Source organism: Monodelphis domestica, chromosome 1 (genome assembly GCF_027887165.1).
Source record: "Monodelphis domestica isolate mMonDom1 chromosome 1, mMonDom1.pri, whole genome shotgun sequence".
Lineage (NCBI taxonomy): Eukaryota > Metazoa > Chordata > Mammalia > Didelphimorphia > Didelphidae > Monodelphis > Monodelphis domestica.
The window spans coordinates 88945409-88969137 of record NC_077227.1 but is presented as its reverse complement, the minus strand read 5'-3'; the positions used below and the strand labels follow the sequence as shown (position 1 = coordinate 88969137).

At 39.9% G+C, this 23729-nt stretch overlaps 1 protein-coding gene across 1 annotated transcript; it reads left to right on the top strand.

The window, feature by feature from the left end:
- The first annotated feature begins 19231 nt into the window (after positions 1 to 19231).
- On the top strand, positions 19232 to 22977 carry HMX3 (H6 family homeobox 3). The gene is made up of 2 exons (XM_001376205.4): positions 19232 to 20061; positions 20908 to 22977. The coding sequence occupies exons 1-2, from the start codon at positions 19629 to 19631 to the stop codon at positions 21549 to 21551; spliced, it is 1077 nt and encodes a 358-aa protein (XP_001376242.2). The 5' UTR covers positions 19232 to 19628; the 3' UTR covers positions 21552 to 22977.
- The last annotated feature ends 752 nt before the right edge of the window (positions 22978 to 23729 follow it).

The following is a 23729-nucleotide window of genomic DNA, read 5'->3' as shown; positions in this document are numbered from 1 at the left end:
ATCATTATAAAGTTGGACTTCCTTATTTATCTGAAATATATAATTTAAATATGTATTTATATACTCTCTTCATTCATACAACTTTATTTTATAAATAAAGAAATTATTGCCATTAAATTTGACTTTGATTATTGCTAACGCCTTCTAATTGGTCTCCCTGCCTCAAGTCTCTCTCCACTCCAAACCATCCTCCATTCAGTTGCCAAAGTAATTTTCCTAAGTGCAGTCTGACCTATTGCCTTTTCCTTCATTCAGTAATTTATAGTGGGTCACTAATATCTCCAGGATCTAATGTAAAATCCTCTGGCTAGTATTTAAAACCCTTCACTACCTGAGTCTTTACTGTCTTTCCAAGCACTTTCTTCTTGGGCTCTGTGATCCAGTTCCATTCATCTTCTTGATAGTTCTCTCTCACAAAGAACACTATCTCCTGATTCTATGACTTTGTATTGACTGTTTTTCCCCCTCTTTGATTCCCTGGAATTTCTCCAGTTCAAATCCCACCTACTCCAGGTTTTTTCCATCTCTTGTCCTGTCCCTAGTGCTTTCTCTCTGAGACTATCTTCCATTTAGTCTGTATGTGGCTTGTATGTTTTGCATGTTATCTTCCCCCATTAGAATCTGAGATCCTGTTGTTGCCTTTTGTTGTATTGCCAGTGATTAGCATAGTAATCACTGTAAGTGAAACATAGTAAGAACTTACTTATTGACTGATTAATAACTCAGTTTGTGGAACCCAGACACTCTTAGCATATAAGAATGAGAAGTTTTAAAATGGAGAAGATGATAGTTAGTAATAGTAGCTAACATTTATATTGTTCTTTACATGCATAATTTTATGTTCTCCACAATCCTATGATGTAAGTACTATTATTACCACCCTTATTTTGCAGATGAGGAAACAGGCTGAGAGAACTCAAATAACTTTCCCAGGAGCAGGGAACCAGTATATTTCAAAATGGAATTTGAATCTAGGTCAACCTCTCTCCAAGTCCAGTTCTCTTTCCACTGTACCATGATGCCTTTCAGCTAATAGTTATCTGAAATAATTTCTATGATGAGTAGGGGGTCAGGAGATAGGTAAAAAAAGTACTAGTTATATGGAAGAGAGCATATCCCAGGAGACTTCCTTAAAGGCCATAGGGGAGTGGAAACATACCAAAGTATAAAATGGAAAGACTTCCTGTGTAAAATAAATATGCATTTTAGAAAGGATCTGAGGCTTGAATATCTTGATTTTATAAGAAGAGTTGAGGAACTTTTCCTTGGTGCACAAGCTTTTGTCCCTAGTCATTTATCTAAAAAGAGTTTGGGAAGGATCACTGATTGAATAGAGACTGATCATCCTTAGTCAAGGTGAAGTACTTTCCGGAGAGAACTTGGCATTGAACCAGGAAAGATTTTTTTCCCATACAAAACACCAGTACTCTCTCATTTCTTGCCTTGAGGTGACAAACTTCAGAGCTGAGGCACAGGAGGAGTCAAAAAAAGAGGATTCTACTAATCCTCTAAGGGTTGTTGCCCAAACTGAAAAGAACACATTAGCACTCCAGCTAAGAACAGCACTCTAACCCTCTAGATAAAGAGAGCACAGTACTGCCCAACAGCTGTCCACAGAAAGATAAACATAGGGGATCCATCATATGGACCCATTTGTCAGAGACTTACTTCTCTGAGAAGAGTCAAACAACTGAATGGACTACCAAGCATGGCCCAGCTACCAAACAACTTGTTATATCCAACCCTGAAGAAGGTGGGTCCATTCAGCTAAGATGCCCTGCCTTATAAGCAACAGATTATCCTTTCTGTTCAATTTTTGCCCTCAGGAGGATCTATGTATATTTTGTTGGAAGATGTGTCCCAGATATGTTTGGGGATAGTTAGGTGGCACAATTGGGTAGAGATAGAAATGGATAGAGTGCTTGGTCTAGAGTCAGAGGGAACTGAGTTCAAATATGAACACAGACACTTACTAGCAGTATGACCCTGGGCAAGTCACTTAACCCTGTTTGCTTCAGTTTCTCATTTGCAAAATTAGCTGGAGTAGGAAATGACAGACCATTCCAGTATCTTTGTCAAAAAACAAACAAACATAACAACTAAAATGAGGTCATGAAAAGTCAGACATGACTGAAATAACTGAACTACAAAAGTGCCTCAGATTTGGTGAGGAAGGGAATGATTTGCAACAATTGTTTTTGCTACACCATTCAGGCAAATTTAGCCTTTGATAAAGAACTGAGATTGTTTCAACACCTGGAGTTTTTGAGATAATATTAGAAAATAGTTACCCACAAGATTGGTCTGAGAAATCGAAAAGTAATAGTAATCATTCTCTGGGAACTCAACATGCCAATACAAGTGTAAGTCAGGGGAGTGAGCCCAGAGGGGGTGCCACATAGAGAAAATAAAGATATTTGCATGAAAAAATCCTCCAAATTGTTAGAGAAATGCAAACTGAAGTAATTCAGTGGTTCTATGTTATTCCTATTAGATTGTCAATGTTGACCAAAAAAGAAAAGGAAAATGACAAATGTTGAAGGAATGTTGGGGGAAAAGATACATTGAAAGGGTGTTATGAAGTGGTCCAACCATTCTGGAAAGTAATTTGAGATTATGCTCCCAAGTCACTAAAGTATGCATTTCCTTTCATTCAGCTAGCTCACAATTCACAATGAGGCCTAGGAGTCCACAAAGAGATCAAAGAAAGTGGGAAAGGACTTATATGTACAAAAATATCTATAGCAGTTCTTTTGATAGTAACAACTGGATATTAAGGAGATGTTCATTAATTGGAAATGGCTGAATAAATTATGAAGTATATGAATATAATGGAATACCATTGTGTTGTAGGGAAAAATTAAAGGGATAGTTTTAGAGAAACTTAAGACTCCTATGAACTGATGCAGAAAGAAGGAAGAAGAACCAGGAAAATAATTTATACAATAATTACAATATTATTTTATATTTATAGCAATGTTATAAAGACAAAGAACTATGAAAAACTTGAGAAATCTGATAAATGTGAGAGTGACCATGATTTGAAAATAGCCAGTCATGAGGCAAGCTACCCACCTCAAAACAGAGGGGCAATGGATTCAGGATGCAGCATTAGACATATATTTTCTGGGACAGAGCATATTTGTTATAAGGATCTTGTTTCTCGCTCTCTGAGATAGAAGTAGGAGGGAAAGAAAATAGATTTTTTTTCATCTAATATATTTTAATTTTTTAAAAGAATACAAAGGAAAGAGAAAATTATAAATAAAACGTTAAACTTATCTACTGTTTTATCAGAGCCTGAGGTTCTTGGTGGTAGCAGGCAATGTTGAGCTCTTAGATGGAAAAAACTTGTGCTATTTTTCTTTTGGGTGTAAAAAGGATATCAAAAACCAAGTGGGACGATCTAGTTGGTGAAGCTCACAAGAATGTTAAATGTTTGAGGACTTGAACTCCTTGGCTAGCTCAACATTTCCTCCTTTTTAAGGGAATGAGTTTTATTAATTGGAAGACTCGGTCTAAGGGAACAAAAGTAGGGAGGAAATGATGGGAAATGGTATCTGTGGCTGAAGTATCATTTAATGGGATATTTAACTTCCAGTCCCTGTTTCTGAGAAGTCATTTTCTGCAAAGACATGAGGAATAAAATAGGAGAAACTTTGCTCATTTTGACAAATTGCTCCAAATTTCCCACAATCTCAGACTTCTTTTGCAGCTCCTGCCCCAACCTCTCTCTTTGGGTACACTTTAGAGCAATAGAACATACTTAATAGTAGGTTGTTTGTTTGTGTTACTCACCTTGACCAATTTTTATTTACAAGACCAAAATCAGAAAAAAAGAAATCTTTAAAACTCAATCCAACCAACACTCACTACATATACATTTTCCAACAATGATTCTTTTTTACCAAATAACCAAATATACATAATTAGGATAACTGGCACAAATTTAGGGAGGCAAGAAATGAAGTGAGAAATATGCCATCTTTTATATTATTAATCATCAAGTTAGTTTTCCTCAATAAGTTGAAAATTTTAGGTTCATTAATAGGTTCACAGCTTAACAAGGTAAAACTATCAATATAGATTGATTAAGTTAAACAAATATTTATTAAATCATTAGGATTTGTAAAGTACATGGGGATAAAAAGACAAATATATAATCATCTCTGTCCTCAAGAAGTTTATATTCTCCTGATAGGATGCTACACATGCATATATAAGTATTAAAAAGGTATTGTATAGTATAAAATGTATGGAAAAGCATAAAATGTATTTTTTAAAGTATAAAAAGCTATTGCATGATATCTTTTTCTTCTCTAATTGCTACTGCTAGTTTTTCTAGTACAATGTTAAACAATAGCAGTGATAATGGGCATCCTTGTTTCACTCCTGATCTTATTGGGAATGCATCTAGTTTATCCCCATTGCAGATGATGATGGCTGATGGTTTTAGATAAATACTGTTTATTATTTTTAGGAAAGACACTTCTATTACTATACTTTCTAGTGTTTTCAATAGGAATGGGTGTTGTATTTTGTCAGAGGTTTTTTTCTGCATCAATTGAGATAATCATGTGATTTTTGTTGGTTTGCTTGTTGATATGATCTATTATGTGGATGGTTTTCCTAATATTGAACCATCCTTGCATTCCTGGTATAAATGCCACCTGATAATAGTGAATAACCCTCATGATGACTTGCTGGAGTCTTTTTGCTAGTATCCTATTGAAGATTTTTTGCATCTATGTTCATTAAGGAGATTGGTCTATAGTTTTCTTTCTCCATTTTTGACCTGCCTGGTTTTGGAATCAGTACCATATTTGTGTCATAAGAGGAATTTGGTAGAACTCCTTCTTTGCTTATTCGGTCAAATAGTTTGTATAGTATTGGGATTAGCTGTTCTTTGAATGTTTGATAGAATTCAGTTGTGAATCCATCAGGCCCTGGGGATTTTTTCTTAGGGAGTTCTTTGATGGCTTGTTCAATTTCTTTTTCTGATATGGGATTATTTAGGAATTCTATTTATTCTTCTGTTAATCTAGGCAAGTTATATTTTTGTAAATATTCATCCATGTCACCTAGATTGGCATATTTATTGCCATATAATTGGGCAAAATAGTTTTTAATGATTGCCTTAATTTCCTCTTCTGGAGTGAAACAAGGATGCCCATTATCACCTCTATTATTTAACATTGTACTAGAAACACTAGCAGTAGCAATCAGAGAAAAAAGAAATTGAAGGTATTAAAATTGGCAATGAAGAGACCAAGCTATCACTCTTTGCATATGATATGATGGTCTATGTAAAGAATCCTAGAGAATCACCTAAAAAGCTAGTGGAAATAGTCAACAACTTTAGCAAACTTGCAGGACACAAAATAAACCCACATAAGTCATCAGCATTTCTATATATCTCCAGCACATCTCAGCAGCAAGAATTAGAAAGAGAAATTCCATTTAAAATCACCCTAGACAATATAAAATACTTAGAAATCTATCTGCCAAGACAAACACAGGAACTATATGAAGACAACTATAAAACACTTTCATACAATTAAAACTAGATCTAAACAATTGAAAAAACATTAACTGCTCATGGGTAGGATGAGCTAACATAATAAAAATGACCATCCTACCCAAACTTATTTACTTATTTAGTGCCATACCAATCAACCTACCAAAAACTTTTTTTACTGAATTAGAAAAAACCATAACAAAGTTCATTTGCAAGAACAAAAGATCAAGGATATCCAAGTATAGTGAAAAAAATGTGAAAGAAGGTGGCCTTGCAGTACCAGATCTCAAATTATACTATAAAGCAGTGGTCATCAAAACAATATGGTACTGACTAAGAGATAGAAAGGAGGATCAGTGGAATAGACTTGGGGTAAGTGACCTCAGCAAGACAGGCTATGACAAGCCCAAAGATCCCAGATTTTGGGACAAAAATCCACTATTTGATAAAAAAAAACTGCTGGGAAAATTGGAAGAGAGTGTGGGAGAGATTAGGTTTGGATCAACATCTCACACCCTACACCAAGATAAACTCAGAATGGGTGAATGACTTGAACATAAAGAAGGAAACTATAAGTAAATTATGTGAACACAGAATAGTATACATGTCAGACCTTTGGGAAAGGATAGATTTTAAAACCAAGCAAGACTTAGAAAAAGTCACAAAATGTAAAATAAATAATTTTGATTACATGAAATTAAAAAGTTTTTGTACAAACTAATGCATCCAAAATCAGAAGGGAAGTAAAAAATTGGGAAACAACCTTCATAACAAAAACCTCTGACAAAGGTCTAATTACTCAAATTTACAAAGAGCTAAATCAATTGTACAAAAAATCAAGCCATTCTTCAATTGATAAATGGGCAAGGGTTATGAATAGGCAATTTTCAGTCAAAGAAATCAAAACTATTAAAAAGCACATGAAAAAGTGTTCTAAATTTCTGATAATCAGAGAGATGCAAATCAAAACAACTCTGAGGTATCACCTCACACCTAGCAGATTGGCTAACATGACAGCTAAGGAAAGTAATGAATGCTGGAGGGGGTGTGGCAAATTGGGGACATTAACACATGGCTGGTGGTGCTGTGAATTGATCCAACCATTCTGGAGGGCAATTTGGAACTATGCCCAAAGGGCGCTAAAAGACTGTCTGCCCTTTGATCCAGCCATGGCACTGCTGGGTTTGTACCACAAAGAGATAATAAGGAAAAATACATGTACAAGAATATTCATAGCAGCGCTCTTTGTGGTGGCAAAAAAATTGGAAAATGAGAGGATGCCCTTCAAATGGAGAATGGCTGAACAAATTGTGGTATCTGTTGGTGATGGAATACTATTGTGCTGAAAGGAATAATAAAGTGGAGGAATTCCATGGAGACGGGAACAACCTCCAGGAAGTGATGCAGAGCAAAAGGAGCAGAACCAGGAAAGCATTGTACACAGAGACTGATACATTGTGGTACAATCGAATGTAATGGACTTCTCCATTAGTGGCAATGCAGTGATCATGAACAACCCGGAGGGATGTGTGAGAAAGAACACTATCCACATTCAGAGGAGAAACTGTGGGAGTAAAAGCAATGAAGAAAAACTACTGCTTGATTACATAAGTTGAGGGGAAATGATTGGGGATATAGACTCTAAATGAACATCCTAGTGCAAATATCAATAGCATGGAAATAGGTTCTGATCAAGGACACATGTAATACCCAGTGGAATTGTGCATTGGCTACAGGAAGGCGGGGGGAAGGGGAGGGAGGAATAGAATATGATTTTTGTAACCAAGGAATAATGTTTGAAATTGACCAAATAAAATTTAAAAAAAAATTTTAAAAAGCAATATTGCATGAGTCATTCCTTCATTGATAAATGGCAAAAGATATGAATAGGCAGTTCTCAAATGAAGAAATCAAAGCTATACTAAGTAAAAGAAGTTCAAAATCACTCATGATTAGAGAAATGAGAATTAAAAGAAATCTGAGGTCCCATCTCATACCTATCAGATTAGCTAAGAAGACAGAAGAGGAAAATGTCAAAAGTTAGGGAGATCTGGGAATTTTGGCACATTAGTTCACTGTTGGTAGAGTTCTCAATTGATCCAGCCATTCTGCAGAGCAATTTGGAACTATGCCCAAAGGGCTCTAAAACTGTGCATACCCTTTGACTCAGCAATACCACTATTAGGTCTCTGTCCCCAAAAGGAAAAAAAAAAAGTAAAAGGTGAAGGGACCTATTTGTATAAAAATATTTATAGTAGCTCTTTATGTGATAGCAAAAATTTTGAAATTGAGGGAACACTCATCAATTTGGAGAATGGCTGCACTCCCTGTGGTATATGATTGTAATGAAATACTATTGTGCTATAAGAAATTACATGTAAGATGATTTCAGAAACACCTAGAATGGGGGGGCAGCTGGGTGGCTCAGTGGATTGAGAGTCAGGCCTAGAGATGTGAGGTCCTAGGTTCAAATCTGGCCTCAGACACTTCCTGCTGTGTGACCCTAGGCAAGTCACTTAACCCCCATTACCTAGCCCTTACTGCTTTTCTGCCTTGGAGCCAATACATAGTATTGGCTCCAAGACAGAAGGTAAGGGTTTAAAAGAAAAAGAAAAGAAAAAGAAAAACCTAGAATGACTCATGAACTGATACAAAGTGAAGTGAGCAAAACCAGGACAATATCATACACAGTAATAGCAATATTGCACAAAAATAAATTATGAATGGCTTTGCTTTTTCATCAATACAATGATCCAAGACAATTTCAAAAGGCCTCATGATGAAAAATTATCTTCTCCTCCAGAGAAAGAACTGATGGAACCTGAATACAGATTGAAACATACTATTTTTTACTTTTTTCTTTGTGTTTTTGTATGAATCTTTTTCTTCAATATAACCAATGTGGAAACATGTTTTGCATGATTGTACATGTATAATCTTGATCAAATTGCTTATTCTCTTAGGGAATAAAGAAGGGAGGGAAAGAATTTGGAACTTAAACTTTTAAAAATTAATGTTAAAAAATTATATGTACATGGGAAAAATAAAATATATTTTAAAATAAAATAAAAAGATAATGAATGGTTAAAGCAAAGGCCTGAGACAAATGAAGTACTTTAAAATATTTGATGAGAGAAAACTTTAAGCTGGGAATATTAGGAACTGCTATATAGATGTAGCACCTGACCAGATCCTCAAAGGAAGATGAGAATTCTGAAAAGTGGAAATGAAGAGGGAATAAATCCTAGGTATGGAAAATAGTCTATATGAATGCCCAGGGACAGAATATATAGCATGCCAAATTAAAAGCTACAAGATAAAGGGATCTTAGAGATCATCTAATCCAACTCCAGCATTTTAGCATATAGTTGAAGTTACCATTACTCAAAGAAGGAAAAGTGACTTGCCCAAAGTTAGTGCCAGAGCCAAGGCTAGACCTCCCAGCCTACTGCTCTTTCCTCCAAGTTGTTCCATCTTTCTATATGTCTTCCTTGAGGATCTAAGCCACATAAAAGATATTGTTTCTTCTCTCTGGAGTAAAAGAGTTGCCAGGTTGAGGAATATTTTATCCCCTAATAATTTAAACACTTATACCTGGATTATTCCTATATCTCTATACCTATATACCTATACTTGGACTATGCCTATACCTATGTACATACTTATGTCTGAACTATGTACTGAAAGAATGAAAAATTGGTCCAAATAACACCATATCACCTTACCATCTACATCCACCCTGGAGTACAAGCAAACCAAATCACTGGAATAAAATGACAGGTTTTAAATAAATGAAAAGCACAAAATCCTCAAGTCATCTCCATGATTCACTTTGAAAAATAATATGAATCATGTTCAGATTTCAATAATCACCTATAAAAAGATCAGTGAGATTTTGGTTTAATTTATATGTCACTTAATGGGCCAGCACAATCCACAGAATCTCCAAGCCCTTCACTCTTTCAGGGAGCTTTATAAGGTCTGAAGCACCAAATTTTCCCTTCTTACTTTCCATTAGGGAGAAAATTTAGAATAATTATACCATGACGTAAGGAGTGAGGCTGGTTTCAATTGAACTAATCAGTTAGCTCAACCTATTTTTATCAAGTGAGAATCAATTAACTTGGCCAATCTTGGCCAATCAGATGAGAATATTTCTGTTGAATTGCTCTATCAAAGGCATTAAACCAGGTGCAAATAACCAAGTCAATCAATTTGAGAAAGAGTGGAGTTATTCAAGCCAATGGATAAAATGAAATGGTGCTACACAGGAAGCATGTTGGTATTGGTTGAAGATACCTAGTCATACCCTGGGCAGTTTGTTTAAAATAACAAGCCATTTCATAATTCCATATTCTAGTGCCTACCCAACTCACTAGTAGAAGCTGTTTCAGCTAAACCCCTGAGAGAAAATTGTTGGGGGAGAGGACAAATAAGGGGAGACTCAGACTTCTCCTCTCCTACTTTTGACCAGAGATGGCCTTGGAACTTTGAAGGATTAGATAACTTGGACTTCTCTTTGGAGGATGACCTAGGCTGGAGCCTCAAAGACATGAGTTCAAATTCTTCCCCAGACTCTTACTAGCTATGTATGCCTGGGCAAATTGCATTACCTCTCAGTCTCAGTTTCCTCATCTGTAAAATAAGGATCAATAATATCTACTTCAAAGAGTTGTGATGATCAAATAAAAATATATATGTGATTATATGTATACACATACATATGTGTGTATCACTTTGGAAAACAAAAAAGTGCCATATAACTGTTAGCTAATATTCACAAAATGAACTGCTTAAATCCAGGCTCTCCTCTCTCCTACCTATCTTCCACATAGTTGACAAATTGATATCCCTAAAATAGAGATATGACCAAGTCATTCCCTTGTTCAAGGAGCTCCAGGGGGTTGCCCAATTGCCCTTAAGATAAAATACAACTGCTCCATTTAGCATTGAAAACCCTTTGCATCCTCCCTCCAGACTTTCTTTCTAGCCTGACAACACAAATTAGCTGACTTGCCATTCCCCATATACAATGTTTGATTTTCTACCTCCATGCTCTTGAATAAGCTGTGTCCTATTCATGGAATGTTCTCCTTCTTTATTTCCGCCCCCTTAGAATCCCTAGTTTTTTTGAAAGCTCAGCTCAAGTGCTGTCTCTTTCCAGAGACCTTTCTTCATTTCCCTGACTGTTAATGCCCCATCCCTAATTATGACATATTTATTTTGTGTGTATCCTGAATGTAGTAATGTCTGAGTATTTTGTATCCTTCTATGGAATGTAAGTTTGCTAATGTCAAGGACTGCCTCACTTTTCTAGTTGTATGCTTAGCATTGAGAGTAGTATTTAGCACATAGTATGTGATTAATAAATGCTTATTTATCAACTTGTGTGGTACTCCACCATGTTGTTCCATAGATGCTTTGTTGAGGACCCATTCTAATGCTTTTCCATTATAGTCTATCCAGTCCTATTCTCCTTTGAGTCATTCATAATTTTCTGTAATTTGTAATCTTTCTGAGGTTGCAGTATTATATGAATGACAGGTAGGTATCACCACTGATAAAAAAAAAGTAGTTGGATTAAATGTTACCATTAAAGATCAAGTGTTGCCAATGAAATATGCAGTAATATTAACTATACCTTAGCTTAATGTTTAGGTTAGAGTTGTGGCCAATAAGAAAAGAGTACAAGTTATGATGAAAAATGCCTAAATTTTGATGTGTTTCTGAGAAGTAATGTTATATAGTAGGAAAAATGTTGAACCATGCTCTGGAAAAAGGAATCACCATTCAACAAACACTATCCAGAAAACAGGAAAGCAGCCTGGTAGAAATTAGGATTGGATCAAATCTTTATATTTTATGCCATTTGGATTAGTTCCAACTAGGTATTTGACTTATATACCAAATAAATTAAAAGAGAGAAGAAGACATGATCTATGGGAAATGCTAAACAAGGGATAGAAAGGATCATAAAAGACAGTTTTGATCACTTAAAATTTTAAATATTTTACCTAATCAAACCAATGCAGCTTAAATTAGAATAGAAATGATTAACACTGGGAAAGGTAAGCATCAAGTTTTTCTGATAAAGGATGATATATAAAGTATGTGATTTATATATATATATAAAGAATTGATTCAATGTCATAAAAATAAGTACCATTCCTCAATTGATTAATGGTTAAAATATTTGAAAAGGCAGTTTTTAAAAGAAAAAATTCCAAGTTTTTAACAACAATATTAAAAGGCTTCCAGTTATTACTGTTAAAGAAATAGAAGTTAAAGCCATTCTGAGGTTCTATCACATAACCAAAAGACTGACAATATTTAAAAAAAGAGGAATTGACAGATATTGTAGATACTGAAAGTAACATATCTAATCATCCTAGAAAGCAATTAGTAAATATGCCCTCCCAAAAGTCATTATACTTGTTCATAGCCTTTAACCCAGCAACAATACTACTAAGCCTAAACCCCCAATTGATCAAAGAGGAAAATGACTCATCTGTACAAAAAAAAAAATTATAGTAACTTTTTTGTAGTACAAAGAAGTTGAAAATATGGGAGTTTCCATCATTAAATAAATTATTGTGTATAAACTAATAAAATACTTGAAAGGAATTCACCAATGGGAGAAGCGGACTGGTATGGTGGAAGGGTATCTCTGGATGAGAAGGTCCCAGAACTCAGAGCTCTGTAGTAGACACTCTTCTCTTTTCTTTTTTTTCTTTCTACTTTTTCTACTTTAATTAAATCATCTCTGCATATAGATTAGATTATCATCTCCACTGATGATCTTCAAAACTATATCAAGCCCTAACCTCCTGCTTGAATTGAAGTCCTACATTACAGGCACACCTGCTGGATATCTTTACTGTATGACTATAAGGCCGTAAACTTCTCAGTGATCAAAACAAATTCATTATTTTCCCCTCAAGAGCCTTTCCTCCTCCAAACTTACTGATTTCTACTGGGAATACCATCATTCTTCCAGGTAAGCAAATTCATAACCTTGGACTTATCTTTAAATCATCCCTCTCCTTTTTTCCTAACTACACTTGCTGGGTCTTAGAGATTATACCTCTATAGTATTTCTTGAATCTATCTCCTTCTCTCTACTCAGGTAGTCCATACTCACATTCAAACACTTACCACCTCTCACTTAAACTATGACAATAGCTTCCTATTGGTCTCTTTGCTTCCAGTTTCTCCTCGTCATCTATTTATTATTAGATACAAAATTAATTTTCATTTATTTCCTTTTAAAACAAATTAAAATATACATTAAAATAAATGTCCATAAAACATGTCATATCACTGTTTTTTTTTTAAATATATTTAGTTGGAGCAGTGAGGGGACTCAATGGATAAAAAACCAGACCTAGAAATGGGAGGTCCTGAGTTCACATTTGACTTCCTAGTTGTATGACCTAGGGCAAGTCATTTACCACAGCACCCTCCCCACCTTTGCCTAGTTCTTACTGCTTTTTTGCCTTGGAACCAAAATACAGTATTGATTTGAAAAGCTGGGAAGTAAACTGTTGTTTTAAAAATCTTCAATGGTTTCCTGTTGCTTTTCTAGGGTTATACATATGAAACTCCCAGCCCTGCATCTGAAACCCTACAATTTCTCCCCCTTCTCTACATTTTATTTCATATTATTTCTCTTCATAAAATCTCTGCTCCGAATTGGCCTACAATCTGTTACCTAGATATGATATTACATTTTTTGCCTTCTTGCATCTAAACAGATAGTTCCCTGCATCTGGAATGTTCCCACCTTCTCACTTTTCCCTCAGAATATCTCTAGCTTTCTTCAAAACACAGCTCAGGTGCCAGTTTCTACAAAGGTGTTTCTTCCCTAGTGAATTCTCCCTCTTGAAATTACTTGTAAGATCAGAATCACAGAACTGAGTCACCCATTCAATCCATACCTGAAAGAATACTCACTAAAAATACCTAAGACATCATCCAGTCTCTACTTGAAGACCTCCAAGGAAGGGGAACCTACCTACCACATCTCAGAGCAGCCCTTTTCACTTTCAGAAGCCCTAATTGTAAGGAAGTTTTTCCTGACATTGATGTGGGTTTGCCTTGGAGACAGGATGCTATGAGGAGGTGGGTGGGGAAGTTCTACAACAAAAACCAATCAGCTTAGGCACTGTAAAATGGGTGCCTCCCCCCAGGAACATAGAAACAACAGCTAATTGATCAGTACAGAGACATGGGTTGCTTGAAATATACAATTGTGAGAAAACTCTTTACTTCAATCTTTGGATATAGGTCCTTGGTTAAGGGTCTCCAAATAAGAAAAGAGTTTCAATTTTCCAACCAAGCAGGGCTAGATTCAAACAATGCCACAATCACTGGGTCACCCAAACAATCAACTTTTACCTTGACAATCAATCTGGGTAAAAGGCATTCTCTCCACCACAACACCATCACCAGACCATCACCAGGTCACCTGATTGTCGGGGCCATCCTATTACTATCCTCCCTCAATAAACCTTGTACCCTTGTTATGGAGATCAGCTGAGTTGCTCATTTTTAGGACAAAACCCTTCTCCAACAACAACAGCAAGTCTAAATTTTCATCCTTGAACTGTCTACATATTGCTCCTGCTTTGGCAATCTGGGGTCAAACAGAACAAATTTAATGCTTGATCCATGTGACAATCCTTCAACCATTTGAAGACAGCTATTGTGTCCTCCATTGAGTGTCCTGGATGATAAAAACATGCAAAGTTCTTTAAATAAATTCTCAGGTGACTTGGGGTCCTTTGACATCCTGGTTGCCCGATGCTGAACACTTTCCAATTTATCAATGTCCTTTAATGGTGGCTCTCAGAATAGAACATGATACTCCACTTGAAGTCTGATGAGGTCAGAGTACTACCAACTTTTTGTTCCTGTAAATGATGGCTTTCTTAAGATAACCTGAGAGCACCTCAGCTTTTTTGGCTCCTGTATCAAAATTCTGACTCATACTGAACTTCCCATTTAATAAAACCCTTAGATGTTTTCCCAGAACTATCTAAACATGCGTCCCTCAACTTGTACATGTGAATTGATTCTTTGTATCAAAGCAAAAGACTTTACATTTACCCCTATTAAATGTCACCATTATTAGAGGCAGCCCAGTGCTCTTATCTATGAAGATCTTTTTGAATCCTGTCATCCCATTTGTTAGCTATTCCTCCCAGCTTCATGTTATCGGCAAATTTGATCAGTTTTCCATCTAAGTCTTTGTCCTGGTCATTGATAAAATATTAAGCAGCAGTTTGCTGAGGGTACTCCATTGAACACGTCTTGCCACACTGACGGGGAACCATTTACAACTACTCTGCGAACAGCCATTCAACCAGTTCTGAATCAATCTAATTGTATCATTATCTTTATATCTCTTTGTCTTCTCCGTTGTTGTATAGACTTCATATTTTCTTATCTGCAAGTAACCTTCTAGTAGAATATAAATTCCTTGAAGGCAGGAGTTGTTTTTTCTCTACTCTTTTCTTTTCTTTTGTCTGTCTCCAGGGTCTAGCACAGTGTCTTATACATAATATCACTTAATAAATGTTAGTGGAATTGAATCAAAACAGAAATAAGAATTAGGCTTAACGATTTCCAACATTAAACATTTCCAAGGCCTAGCTCAGTGTTTTATATATAGTAGTACTTAATAAATATTTGTGGAATTGAATTGGATCAGAAACAGGACTTTAATAAAATATTTTGGGGCTGAGCATTTAATTGCCAAGAGAATTTCATGAGTCTTCCCCCCCCCTTTCATTCTTTCTAAGTAAATATTATGATAGTGGGCAGCACCACCTAGCATTCTCTCCTAGCCACCCCTCCAATTTTGTCCACACCCCTCAAATATATTTTCATCCTAGCTGCCAATCTTATTTCTTCAAGATCTTAACTAATTTTTTTAAATGACAACTCTAAATTTTAGAGTCTACCTACGCAAAATAACAATTGCAAGATGTTTAAAGACAAAATATGAGGTGATAAATGCCCAGATTACCAGAAATCTGTGAGACTTTGAACAAACCCCTCTCCGAGATTATATTTCCTCATCTTTAAAACAAGAGAGTTGGATCAGATAATTTCTAAGGCTCATTCAAGCTCTAAGATTACATGGTTCTATGCTTTTATCAATATAATAACCACTGGAAAGACTTCTTTAAAAAAAAAAAAGCCGAAGGGTTTGAGATTCGAAAGGTTTTCACCGCGCATTTGTCCCACTAACAGAAAATTTAAAAATAATATTTAGTCATTCCCTATCTGGGGGTAACAAGAGTTAAAAATACATCTCAGAGGTTGTAACTAAACCTTTGGCTTGCTTAAAATTATTCTACGCAGTCTTTTGGGGAAGAATATCGTCACCTAAAGTTCTAGGCTATCCCACAGAGGGCGCTGTTTGCTTTGCTTTGCATGAAGGAGAAAGCGATGGAGTGGGGTGTCCAGTTAATTAGGAAGTGTGTGCTTGCGTAGTTGGGGTGGGGCTGGTGCCTAGGTGCGTGCAATGGGTGGGGTGGGTTCCAAAGAGCAGGTGGAGATGAGCAGGGCAGAACTCGCTGGAGAAGGGAACAAGAGCTAGCTTTCCTCCGCAATCCTTTCAAAGTTCAAGGGGCTGAAGCACCTGATCATAAACTCATGCTCCAGGACAGACTACTTAAAGTTCATTCTGCTGATGGGGACCAGGGAATCCGTAGAAATAACATCGACCAGGGAGGAAAGAAAGAGACAGAGTCTTGAAAAACCAAGACAGAAGAAAGTTTTTCCCGTCTCTGTCCAGACTCCATCCAGGTCCTCTCTCCACCCCACCAAGCGAATTTGAACACTCAAGATTTAAACTGGCAGGAATCATTCTTTTCTTAGATTCTCGGGTGAATATGGTGTGTGAAAGTTTTCTACGACAAAATCATTTGCTTTCCAGACCAAACAGGGATTTACAGTGGATTCGGTCTCCACTGGGTCTTCTGTTTACGAAACAAGTTTTGCACTGTCTCCCTACCCGCCCCACATCTCCACCACAATAACCATAGCCCTCTTCCGGAACCCAACTCCCGTTTTACAATCAGCAGATTGAGTTCGGAGAGATTGCGTGTTTGTTCCAAGTATACTCAAAGGCAGTGCACGCCTCTCAGGGGTTTTCATCTGACTAAATTGCATCTTAAGAGTTATGCATATATGTCCATATGTCAGTGTGTCCAAATGCTGCACATCCCTGCCACCCCCCTCCCCCAAACAACAACTACATATCATCACCCTGCAATAAATTGCGTTTCCCTTTGGCAAAGGATAGAGAGAGAGTAGGGCCTTCTGGATAGAGGCCAGGAAGACCCGGCTTCAAACCCTGCCCCTGACACATTAGCTGTATGACCATGAGTATGCCTAATCTCCCACTTTCCTGATGCCAATCTCTAAAATGGAAGCAGCATGGTACTGTGGGAAAAGCAACAGATCTGAAGTCACACAAGACCTGAGTTCAAATCTTAGTTCTTTCTGTGTGACCTTGAGCGAATCTCTTCTTTGGGCCTCAGTTTCTACATTTATCTGTAAATCAAGAAGGCTGGACTCCAACTTTCAGCTCTAGATTGAATCCAATACATAGTTGGAGCCAGTGAAGGAATTACAATCCCGATACCCCCTCAACACCTCTCGCCCTCCCCCAACCCCCACCATGAGGAATATTTTGAAAGTTTCCCCTGAAGTTCCAAGAAGGGTGCAAGGTGTGTCCATTGTAGTTAAGGGTTCCCGGTCTTTAATAATTAAGCTAATCGCACCTATTCTCTTTAGCGAGTCTTCCAGTACCTTCTATAGGGAACAGTTGATAATTCTTGGAATTCAATCCACTATAAGGGGATGGGAAGTGAAAATAAGGTGTATAAAATCACCAAGGGGAACACTGGGTGAAGACTTCCTACGGGAAGCAGTCTGGAAAGGGGAGGGCAGTTATCTTTACCCTTACCTCTTTTGCTTGGGTATTTCCATTTGAAGAGCCGTCCTGTGATCCATAGACACATGTCCAGTTACCCAGTCCCAGTTGTCAAACACTGAGAAATGTCCCTATGGAAAATGACAGAGGCAGTGTTTTATTTTAATTTAATATTTAAAGTGGACTTTCCAAAAAGCCTTTTCCGCAAAGTTCTCTTGGCGAACAAATAGTTAGGTTTTTTTTTTTTTTTAAGTCCTTAAGTCCATGGCGTTGGGGGGACTTTTTTTGTTTTTGTTTTTTGGTTTGTTTTTTTTTTTTGTTAATCTTACCGACGTTGATTTTTCTCGGTATAAAACCTCTTAAATATCTCCTACCAGTTTTTGACACGCTATTGGCCACGTGATGCGTGGCTCCAATTTATCTTTTCTGCCCAAAGTGTTGAGAACCCATTGCCTTCCAGACCTGCCACAAGAAAACATTCCTCAGCTACAGAGAGAACATTCTCTGTTCATTAACTTATTTTCTCTCTTTTAACTATTAAGATAAGCATCCCCCAAATTAAGAAAGTTGTGTATTTCATGTCTTGGTGTGTATATTTGTTCCGTGAGCTCTTCCCCCCCCCCCAAAAAAAATAAATGAAATGTAGTAACTGTATTTTTTAAAGCACTTAATATACCCAGGCCTTCTTTTTAAAAGCACAGATATGTTGTCTCTGATGCATCTTTCTGTGGTCAATGCATATTTACCTGTTCTGTCTATGCCCGTGGCTACAAACAGATGAGCCCATGTAGCATAAAAAGATTCCGCGCTTATTGGCAGGGGATAGTACCAATAAGAATGCACTTGGAAAACTCTTAAACTAAAGTTCCCCTGAACGATTTTATGGAGCAAGGTAAATTAATAAAGAGACTAACAGTTCTGGAAGCAGGTGAAATCAAAGCAACTCTCCCGGATTTGTAAACTCTATGACCCCAAAACAGCCGGATCCCCAGTGGTGCTGCCTCTAGACAACCCCAAGCTCCGTTTTTTTCGCTCTCCATTTGGAAAATGGAAGTCACCACTTCTCTAACCTCCGCCCATTTCCTTCTCTTTGGGGCTTTCTGAAAAGTATGCATTTCTACCCATCCAAGAGGAAAGGGAAATCCTAACCATACTGCATGGGGGTGGGCAATGGATTGGAGGTAGGTCTAAGCCACCTTGGATCTTGGATAGAATTGCTCACAATCCTTTCTGTTCATATCAGAACGGGTTTAGGGTGTAGAGAAGAGCTAGGACCCTGGAGACTGGAGGAGGGAGAATAACCCTGATCTGACCTGGGTCTCTCTCCACCCCTTCTCCCTCCCCTAGGCCAGGCAGTAGCCAGCAGGTCCCTTGAGCAGCGGGGTGGAGGGGGGGGGACTTCTTGGGGCAGAAGGGCACCTGCTTCAGCGGGTGAGCGCTCACGCCCAGGGCACCACGGTCTCGAAGAGGTTCGTCTCTTGCTCTAGGAGTGGTGCCTTAGCTAGAGCCAATATCCTTTTGTGCTAATAGCCCTGTCCTCATTTGCTGGCTAATTGGAGTATATAAAGCCAATAACAGGGGAGCTCTTATAGCCCGAAGCCAAAGCGCCAAAATCTAAGGCAAGAAGAGAGGGGGCGGCGGCAGTGGCGGCTGCGGGGCCAGGGTTTGGCTGCGCCTTCTCTTGCCTAATCCCATTTGCCATTGTACGTGCCCAATCGCCGTATACTCTCCGCATTTAACTTGGATGACATTTTGATTTCATCATTAGCATCCGGCGCCGGATTGACGCAGCCCCAAGCCGGGGACTCGTCCAGTCGCCTCCTCCCCGTGAGCAGCAGCCGCCGCCAAACCTCCTTAGTCCCTGTGTCCCGTCTGCTGTCCCGCGGCCAGAGCTGTACCCCACCCCCTCCCGCCCAGTGTTCCCCCCACCTTCCCTCACTCTCTAGTTCCCCATCCCTTTTCCCCCACCCCCATGCAAGCCCGCCCCAGTAGCTTTCTAGCTGGGTGCCCATTTCCCCACCCCGCCCTCCAGCCGCTGGATTTGCGCCCGGTGCTGCTCCTACTTTGCGCCGCCTCGTAGTTGAGTTGTGTTTATGGTCTGAGTTGCTGCTCGACCGCCCGCCCGCCTGCCCCGTGTAGCGGGGACCGGGAGGAAAGGGGAGGATGCCGGAGTCGGGACAAGAGCCCTGCAGCAACCCAAGCACCCAGCCTCCCCAGCCGCCGCCACCTCCCCCGCCGCCGCCTCCTCCGCCACCGCCACCTCCGCCTCCGCCACCACCCAAGGACTCCCCGTTCTCCATCAAGAACCTGCTCAACGGAGACCATCACCGGGCGCCCCCAAAGCAGCAGCAGCCCCCAAGGACGCTCTTCGCCCCGGCCTCGGCCGCTGCGGCCGCTGCAGCCGCAGCAGCTGCCAAAGGGGCCTTGGAAGGCGCCGCGGGTTTTGCGCTCTCGCAGGTGGGCGATTTGGCTTTCCCCCGCTTTGAGATCCCAGCGCAGAGGTTTGCGCTACCAGCGCACTATCTGGAGCGGTCTCCAGCTTGGTGGTACCCCTACACCCTGACCCCCGCGGGGGGGCATCTGCCCAGGCCAGAAGGTACCTATGATTCGTTTTCTTTTCTCCTTTTCAAAACTCTTCACCACCTCCGCCTCGCTTTTCCGCCTTTCTCTTCTTTACTCTTCCACAGTATCCTTTCTCATAGTTTACTTTTGCCCCTACTTGTAACCTGGCCTATTCGCCTCATGCTCTTACAATCCTTTTTTGATCCTTTTTCTGCATCTCTTCTTCCCCATTCCTCTTCTCCCTGCTCTCTGCTTACTTAGTCCCAGCTCCTTCTCGGTCGGCTCACATTGCTACGTTTCTTGGTACTAATCCCACTTGGGAAGAAAAGAAATCCAGCGAGCGTACTGGATGAAAGCTCTGCCCGGTAAAAAGTGTCCATGGTGTTAAGGTGTGTGGGGAAAAGGAGTTGAATTAGAGGGTCGAGGGGAACGAGAGAGGCTGGAGAATGTGATCTGGAAAGAGAAAGTGGTTATTTACAAGTTGTGCAAGACAGATTCAGGGAAAGCTTTCCCTTGGCCCCTAGCGGACGGGGGAGAGGACAAGAAAAAAGAGAGCCTAAGGCGATGGCGGCTTTGTCCAGTTCCTCTCTTCTTGGAACTTTAGAAGAGCCCCGGGACACCGCAATCTTGCGTCTTGCTCTTCCCTGGGAAGGGAGAAAGACTCAGGGGGAACAGGGAGAACAAACCAACCATGAGGAACGTTCTTGGGCCTGATCTACAAAGCAATGCTGGAATGAGCTTAGGGGACACAGGAGGGCAGTGGGGCCAGCAGCTAGTCTTGTGCGGCCTAACTAAAGGGGTGATATCTCTCTGTGTGTTCGTATGTGTGCATGTGTGTTCGTATGTGCGCGCGCTTGGGTGTCTTTTCTTTCCCCTACAGCATCGGAGAAATCACTCCTGCGAGACTCGTCCCCTGCTTCGGGCACAGACCGAGACTCCCCTGAGCCGCTACTCAAGCCCGACCCGGACAAGGAGCTCGACTCCAAGAGCCCGGACGAGATCATTCTAGAGGAAAGTGACTCCGAGGAAGTGAAGAAGGACGACGCAGCATCTGGGACTGGCGCCGGGGCAACTGGGCCGGGCAGCGAGGACTGGAAGAAACGAGCAGACAGCCCGGAGAAAAAGCCCTGCCGAAAGAAGAAGACGCGCACGGTCTTTTCCCGGAGCCAGGTCTTCCAGCTAGAATCCACGTTCGACATGAAGCGCTACCTGAGTAGTTCAGAGCGCGCCGGCCTGGCTGCCTCCCTGCATCTCACAGAGACCCAGGTGAAGATCTGGTTTCAGAATCGCCGAAACAAGTGGAAGCGTCAGCTGGCGGCCGAGCTGGAGGCAGCCAACTTGAGCCATGCCGCGGCGCAGCGCATCGTGCGGGTGCCTATTCTCTACCACGAGAACTCAGCTGCCGAGGGTTCCGGTGCAGCCGGGGCCCCAGTGCCAGTCAGCCAGCCGCTCCTCACCTTCCCCCACCCGGTGTACTACTCTCACCCAGTCGTCACATCCGTTCCACTGCTGCGGCCGGTCTGAAGATGGGGCAGGGGAGGGGGGCACTGGGGACCCTCCCCTATCCCTCACCCAGGAGACTGGACGCGTGCGTGCGTATGCAGGGGTGTGTGTCGACTGGTGGGGAGTAAGGTGGGCCTGACCCTCCCTGCTCCCCAGCTCGGAGGGGTCAGAATCGGCTTCAAGAACTGGAGAGCAGGGGTCAGTGTCCCCTTTCCCTTTCTTCCCCTCCCCCCCCAAAGGTAACATTTTTGTATGTATTCTCAATGCATTTCCGTGCATTTCACCCTCAGTAGATTGGAGGCTGTCTTGACTTTTGTCGGCTTTTCTTTTGGTTAAAGAAAATGTAAAAAAGCAAACCCCGACTCAAATTTTTCCATTCAAATCTAATATGCCACCTCCAGCTCCCTGCCCTAAATATGCTGAACTCTTGCCTTTGATTTCATTTTTAAATAAAGGAAATAACAAAGCAAGATTTCTGGGGAAAAGGAGAGAAGAATCCCTTTCACTTCCTTCTCTTTCGAGGACAATTTTCCCACATATTTTGAGGAAAAGGATAAGCATTGGTTCTTGGGTTTTCTTTCTTCCCCGCCAATTAATTTTCCTCTTAGTTATCTGTTCTCCCCTTTCAAAGAAACCACTGACAAACTTTCTCTCCATCCCACCTCTATAGCAATTTAACTGTTTTGGAACTGGAAGGTCCACTAATGAAGTATTTAAGGAGAAAAGAAAACCAAAAGAAAAGCCCCAAACCGAAAATGAAAACAATTCCAAACACGTTAACCTGGTCTGAGTGATATTATTTATTGGTAACCTATTTTTTAGGAGTAACCCTCCTCCTTTGTAAATTATTCTTACTATTATTATTTCTACAACTTTCTCCGTTTTTTTTTATTTTTTGGGGTAATTTAATTGTTGTACTTTTGACTTGTGCAATATTGTACGAAATTTTCTGAGAGCACTGTGGCTTCCTCCAGGGAAGGAAAGGAACATTTTCATTGTAAAATTGTGATCATTCAGGTAGCAAAATAATAATAATAAATAAAATAGTGGGGGAAGAAGGGAAAGGAAGGAAGGAAGATAGGAAAACTGAGCACTAGCTCTGCTAAAAAAAAAAAAGACAGCTGGTTATTGGAGCGCTTTAAGTGAAGGACAATCAATTTAGGATAATTTTAACTTATTTGATAAATGTACAGTTTTCTTGTAAAATTCACCCTAACCCCCACAGTCCTGAGGTTCTGTCACTCATTCCAACCCGTGTTTCCTTCTGTCTATTAAGCCTGATGTTGGGCGAAAGGTTCCCGTCATGTCCCTCCTCCTAACCCCAGGATTTCCTTTTACATCTGTCGGGGTTCAGTCTCTTTTTAAGAAAAAGGAAAAAAAAAGTAAAACATTGTTACACTGAATGTTGTCGTGAGATTGAAATAATAATAAAAAAAAAGCAAAGGCACTTATGTTCCAAGATTGTGTAACTTTAGGAAATTATCTCCAACAGGTGTTTCTGAAAGCATCTACTTTCCTCTCTTCTCTTTCCCTTTCTATCAACTGTGAGAAGTAGGTATGCACATGTATAATCCAGTTTCTAGGGATAACAAAGATGGCTTTGTTTGGAGTAAGGATGATTCCCCAGTAGTATCACGTCTGGATCGATCTTCTCAAGATGGAGTGGAACAAAGGGAATAAGAAGAGTTTTTAATTTGGTTTGCAAAATTCCACTAGGTAAGACAGCCGCTGACTATCCAGTCTGAATTCTTCAGGGTCCAAAGCCTCTTATTGCCATATTGTCTGTTTATGAAAGATTGTAGCCCACTTCTTTCAGGGATGAGGTAGAACTTCTGGGAAAACCATCTACAGCACCTTTAAAAAAAAAAAAAAAAAGCTATTTTATGCCACCAGGACCTAGCCCCCTTGGATCATCCTTGGGTAAAAGAGAGAGGGAAGAAAGAGAAACGATAACTTAGGAGAGTTAAACAGCCGTTAAAAGTAAAGTAAGGCAGGTGCGAGGACTTCAAATGCCAGAGAGGCAGAGGTATTCCACTCACAAGCAAGAACAGAAAGTTGACCAGCCAAATCTGGGACCTCAGTCTTCTTCCTCAGCTTCCAGAGGTTTTCCCCTCCCTAGGGATTGAATTGCTCCATCAGCCAGAGACTGCAGAGAGACTTGGTCTATAAAATAGAATGGATAAATAAGCAACTCTACTC

Coding starts and splice junctions, on each gene's coding strand:
- HMX3 (XM_001376205.4), top strand. CDS start 19,629: ATGCCGGAGTCGGGACAAGAGCCCTGCAGCAACCCAAGCACCCAGCCT. Junction 20,062..20,907: donor GCATCTGCCCAGGCCAGAAG/GTACCTATGATT, acceptor TTTCCCCTACAG/CATCGGAGAAATCACTCCTG.